The 5,986-nt window shown below is 31.7% G+C and overlaps 1 protein-coding gene across 1 annotated transcript; it reads right to left on the bottom strand.

The window, feature by feature from the left end:
- Positions 1-292: 292 nt before the first annotated feature.
- AT17.1 (plastid movement impaired protein) lies at positions 293-3,755 on the bottom strand. The gene is made up of 2 exons (XM_028260112.2): positions 3,030-3,755; positions 293-547 (listed from the first exon to the last, which is right to left on the bottom strand). Exons 1-2 carry the CDS (start codon positions 3,672-3,674, stop codon positions 488-490), a joined length of 705 nt encoding a protein of 234 aa, XP_028115913.2. The 5' UTR covers positions 3,675-3,755; the 3' UTR covers positions 293-487.
- Positions 3,756-5,986: the final 2,231 nt, after the last annotated feature.

Raw genomic sequence — 5,986 nt, forward strand, 5'->3', positions numbered from 1 at the left:
CTTTCTATATTGCTTGTTAACAAAACCGTCTAAATACTTTAAACCAAAATTTTCTCTTTTAAAATAAAAATATTTGATTGCATAGAAATTGAGCTTACAGTAGTTACATTTGAGAACCATCTTGTTGACAATCTACCTAGTGCTATTTTATATCTCTAACTCTCAACATCTCAAAAACACCTTTGATACATCCAAATATATTCAAAAAGGAACATGGGTCAATGAAGGCTTTGTTTCGAATCTTGGATTTTAGAAGAAATTTGTAGAGGGAAAAGAGAAAAAGAGAGAAAAATAATCAAAATAGAAGCTAAGTTTTTATTACTGTTCTATCATTTTTCCTTTCGCTTCACAAACTCCTATTCAAAATTTCAAAATCCAAATACAATCTAAATATTGCTAGAGAACTCCACTTGTAAATTTAGGGAGAAGAAGTAAATCATAGAGCATATATAACTTCGATTTATTGGGAAACTTGTGCTGTTTTCTTTTATGATGCCACTGCTACTTGGATTTCTCCTTCGTTGATCGGCATAAAACCAACTCGCTTCTGAAAGCAAAAAAACAAAAAAAACACGATCAGAACAAGAATATTTTTAGTCGAATCTCTCATACCACATTTAGGAGAAAAAGAGAGACAATAAAGGAATAATTAAATTTCATAGCTTGATTCATCTCTAGTTGAAATTATCTACTGTTTCAAGAACATCATGAAATGGCCTGTAGGGATAAAATTTGATTGGTGTATATAGTCAAGGTTTTTTCGGTTGTTTTACTAGGCCATAGTCTTGGAAGAATAGTATTCTTAAGATTTATTTATTTAATTTTGATAGGAATGTATTAGTAGGAATGTTCGACAAAGGAAAATGAGAAAACGAAAGTAAAATGCAATTTTATGTGATTTGTGTATGGGTTGAATGGTTTGGTGAGCACATATGCATGGGAAGAAATGTCACCTTCAAGAACAAGGTGTAGGGAAAAGTCATTTAGAGTACATTAAGGGGTTGTTTGGGGTGTCCTAAATAAGTGCACTTTTTGTCTTTTTACACTAAAAAGTTGAGAAAAAAAATATGAATGTTTGGATTAACTTTTTGACTTTTTATGAAAAAATATGTATTAAAAAATTGTATAAATAAGTATATAGGAGAATAAAGTGATGGAATAAGCCGTACGGTTGGAAGCCTAAAGGGTAGCGCGGTAGAGGGCAGTGTAGGAGATTGATTCTGTACTTTTCGGACATAAATTGGTCGGTTCTGTTCGGCCAAATAAGAACATATATGTAGACAAATACATGTAAACATATTGCCTTGAATGAATGAAAGAGACACAATTTGAACATAATAGTCATGAAACATATTATACTTGTGACAATAAATTTTCATGGTCAAAATAAGTGCCTAACTTTGTTGGTTATGCATGTGAAATGAGGAAAAAGTCTAAGGTAGGTCACAAAAATTGGAAAAACAAAGTTTATATTTCTCTTTATTTATTTATTTTTTAGTCAATCGTATACTTTTATCCTCATTTCATGATCTCAATTTTTTCTAAAAAAAAAAAAAAATAGATTTTTTTAAAAATATTTAATGCCGCTAACGATTTATTTTATTTTTTGATTCACAAAAGCCAGTTATTAGATTAGTATTTAAAGGATTTGGCCTCCCTATCCTTTCAAAGCATCAATTTTCCTATGAGACTAAACCCTTACAAGAATCATAGTGGTTAGGCCTACATTAATGTTTTGTTTGGAAAACCAAAAATTGCCTTTTTTGGCTAAAATCTACAAAATAGACAAAATAAGCTAAAATAGTTAATAAAATAAAATGTAACATTAAACTCATAATCATATCACTTTTTCTCTTATAAACATCACATCCAACTATAAAAAAATCTAACTCTCTTTTTAAATACAAATATTTTAGCCTACTAAAATAATCAAAAGCTAAAATAATCTATTAAAATAGCTAACTTTTCAAATGAGGCCTAAGTATTATTTTAAGTTGAGAAAAATGCCTAAAAATATATTGAATGTACACTTGATATGAATTCATAATATCTTTTTTGGTGAATTGTTTTCCATCATTTTCAAATTTAATATATATATGTGTGTGTTAACGTTTATTTTCATAGACTAATTATGCTTTCATTTTTAGATCCTGACTTTGCTCTGCCAATATTACTATTTTACAATTTTATTTCAAGGTGTCTAGAGATAGGATTTTTTGCTGATTTTCTATTTATTTTTTTATTTATTTATATTGGGAACAATTAATTAGGATAACTGCATCAATCAGACCTACCAAATGGGTAAATGAAGGACTCCAAACACCACATATGTGGCATGGCTCTTGTTAATTAAAAGGCATTATAACTTCAGATAGAGTACCAGTGGTCATTCTTCTCACCTCCTTAGGGGGGGAAGGGACTATTTAGTGGGACATCCAAAGATAGTTTTTGTTCTAAAACTTTCTTATTTTTTAATAATCAACGAGATTCGAATTCTACCAGTAGTCATTCTTGTCATCTTTTGGCATTTTTATGGTTTGTTTCATGCTTCAGAGCATCTCCAATGCACTAGGCATATAATACTTGTTAGTTAAAATGCCTAGTGTGATTCACTTTTTTCAATTCCAACGCACTAGGCATATAATTAGGCATTTTGGCTCAACTAAAATTCACTAGCTACATGTAGCTAGCCTTCAACGCTAGGCAAAATGTATTCAATCATTAGGATCATTTCCCTCCATCTTTGTTGTTGACGTGGCATTCTATAAAATTAATAGTATTTGGATTAATAGCTAAAATAAAGAGCATGATTGGAGTAAAAACATAAAATAGTTGATAGGCAAAATAAAATATATACTTTATAGTAATATTTAGATAAGTAAAATGCCTACTACTGTTGGAGATGCTCTCACAACTTCTTCATGGAAAATAATGAGCTCAAGATTGGTAATGGCAGCAGAATGCCAAAAGGACAATGAACATAACCATGAAATATGGATCAATATCTTAAGCAGAAAAAAAACATATACCTTGCGTGCCTTGCAACCATCCTTGACTACTCTTTCATGACCACCCATGCAATGCACTTGTTGGTGGTGCAACATTGAGCTGCACATGGGTGGTGCACCACGACCACCACCACCACCACCGACATCGCCAGTCACCTTGTTTGCCATGCAAAGACCCAAAATCTTCTCCGCCGCCTCAGCCTCATCTTTACTCTCCATCATCATCCTAGCCACCTCAGCCTTGGGAACCCTTAATTTCAACCTCACCGCCCCGTTCTCCGACCTCTCTTTCCTCTCATCCATCACAATGCTGGTCGGTTTCATGATCGTCAGATCAGAAACCGACCTCCTCGACAGCATCAAACTCTCCAACCGGTCCTTAGCACTCATGTTTATCCCCAATGATCGAACTCTTCTCGGCTTCTTCTCTTCAGGAAACTCAGGCAACTCCACAAGAAAATAAAGCCTCTTTGGCCTCAGCTCTTGCCATTGCTCTAATGGCTTTGCTCGAATGCCAAAATGCTTCACCGCCTCGGATTCTAACAAAACATGCCCTGGATGGTCCTTTAGTACCTCCTCAGCTTGCACTGGTGTTTTAAACTTGAATGTCTCTCCATTTATTTTCATAACTTTTGTGGTCTTTTTCCCTCCTAATGTGTTGCCCATTTTGTGTATAGTTTCTAGTGAGGCAAACACAATGAGCTCTCTCTTGTTATTATTTTGGTGCGTATTGTATTATATAGTTACCTCCGAGATTAGTCGAGGTGCGTCACTCCGAAGGGGTGCTGGCCCGGACACTCGGTCATCAAAAAAAAAAAAAAAATATAGTATCCTTTTGGTGCCTCTTTATATGCTGAGTTAAAAAAAGACACATATGAGATTGTTGGTTGGTTGGTGTGAGAAAAGGACATATAGATTTATGGTTAGTAGGGGTAGTAGTTGTTGATAGGGATTACGGGGTCAAAGAAAGATTGCAAATTTTGAAAATGAGCAAGCTGTTTGACAAAAACAAAAAGCGCATGTTACCCTTTTGCTTGCTATTCAAGATTGACATTTTTCTTTTGTTTCAACAGTTTAGCTACACTTTTGAGATTTTTAGTGTTTAGATTTTTTTGGGCACTTAGGCGTCATTTGCAGGTTATTTTAGTCAAATTTTTTTTTATAATTTGTCACATTACTTTCTTAATTTTTTACATGTCTTTTTATAAGAATTTAAAAAGTTATTAAAATAATCAATTTCTAGACGAACCTTTAGTAGATTGATAAAGAGATAGTAGTTTAGGTTAGTATAATTGGATGTTCAATTTATTTTTTATTGTAAAGTCGGACCCCAAACCCTTTCTAGAGAAATTGAAAGGTAACTACTCGAGTTAAACTCAAGTTTGATCATTTTAGATTTTTAGCTTAAAAATATTTGAATAATAAGTTGCGAAATTTTGAATAATAAGTTGCAAAATTATTTTTAGCTTCAAACATGTTTGTTAAAGGAAACCAATTCATATTTACAAGTCCAAGCCTATTGTGTGCCTCTTTTATGTATTGAAGTGGGATTATACACACAAGCTACGCTAACATGATTCCATACTCGCATAGACGTGTATGATCTTATACGTAACATGATGGTTAGCTCTGCCTGCAAATGATAAGAGTACAACTCATCCTTAAAAATTAGTTTTCAAAGAAACTTTGCCCAAGAGTATTATTCACAAGTCAGAGCTTATTATGTTCTAATGTAGTATCGTGACATTCATCTTTTAGATCCTTATCTGTAGAACATTCATAAAATAATTGGATTGATTTAATAACCATAACTTTATGATTTCATCATTAAAAAAAAAAATTATCCATTTCAAATAAAAAAATCATTAAAAAAAATAATAGTCTATTTTTAAAGTTATATTTATTGTCTATCCTCACGAACCAAAAATATAATAATATAATCATTTGACTAAGATTGTCAGATGAATCTAATTTTTTTAATGAATAGTCTACACAAATAAGTCTAAAAAAAATTTAACCGTAACATAAATTCTGTTGTAAAACTGCATATAGTAAATAGCATTTCCGTCAATGTAATGTCAAAAATGAGTTTTCAAAATTATGTCCAAGTCCAAAAAGGCACCTCTATCATCTTCTTCTTGGGATATACAATATACGTGTAGTACCCACACCATATACTCTTCTTGGTTTTTTCGGTTTCAATATATGCATATAATTATATGTTGAAACCTTGCTTCATGCGTTCAACGTTTGAAATTTGATGAAATGCTACGAAAGCCCGCGATGTGAGGAGGAGAGAGAGTGAGAATCCAAGAATTATGATTACATCATTATTACATTAATCATGTGTGTTTTTATTATTATTATTATTATTTTATTTTTTTGGTTTTTTTCAATAGAAAGTGACTTACGTTAATCGCGGTGTGGATTCAAGACTTGGGTTGTTGGGATGCCATTTACAATAATGTTGTTAATTAGTGTTTTGACTTGTTGCGAATTTTGAAATTAACAAATTTCATCACTGACTAATTCTTCTTTGTATTTTTTTATTTTTTATTTTATATTTTTGGTATGAAAAGTATTTCCATGTGTCGTGGACTCTTTCCTAATCTTTTACTATAGAATAATTTTGATGCACACAACCCTTTCACATTATGTAAGTTTAATTAGACAAAACCTCTTGTTTGGTTTCTGTGTTTCTAACATTACTATTTCACATTGGGAAAAGTTAAAGATCATGAAAATGATCATGAAAAATTTATGATTCTTAGATTAGCTTGATTAGTGTGTAGTACTTTATTCTAAGTGTAATCCAAGGGTCACAAAATTTTTATGATTATTTTTATGAAAGGTTTTTCATGATATGTAACATTGCTGTTTCACATTAGATTCATTGAATGTGTCTCCTATAATCTAAGAGGATTGTATTTGATTGTGTGCATTTAAAATAAATATTTACTATATGGCTCTGAAAACTC

Source organism: Camellia sinensis, chromosome 5 (genome assembly GCF_055761805.1).
Source record: "Camellia sinensis isolate YWXY chromosome 5, ASM5576180v1, whole genome shotgun sequence".
Classification (NCBI taxonomy): Eukaryota; Viridiplantae; Streptophyta; class Magnoliopsida; order Ericales; family Theaceae; genus Camellia; species Camellia sinensis.

Bases quoted from the DNA above. Each gene is read 5' to 3' on its own strand.
- AT17.1 (XM_028260112.2), bottom strand. From the start codon at position 3,674: ATGGGCAACACATTAGGAGGGAAAAAGACCACAAAAGTTATGAAAATA. The intron at 548-3,029 runs GTATATGTTTTT...TTTTGCTTTCAG, and splicing joins ATGGTTGCAAGGCACGCAAG to AAGCGAGTTGGTTTTATGCC.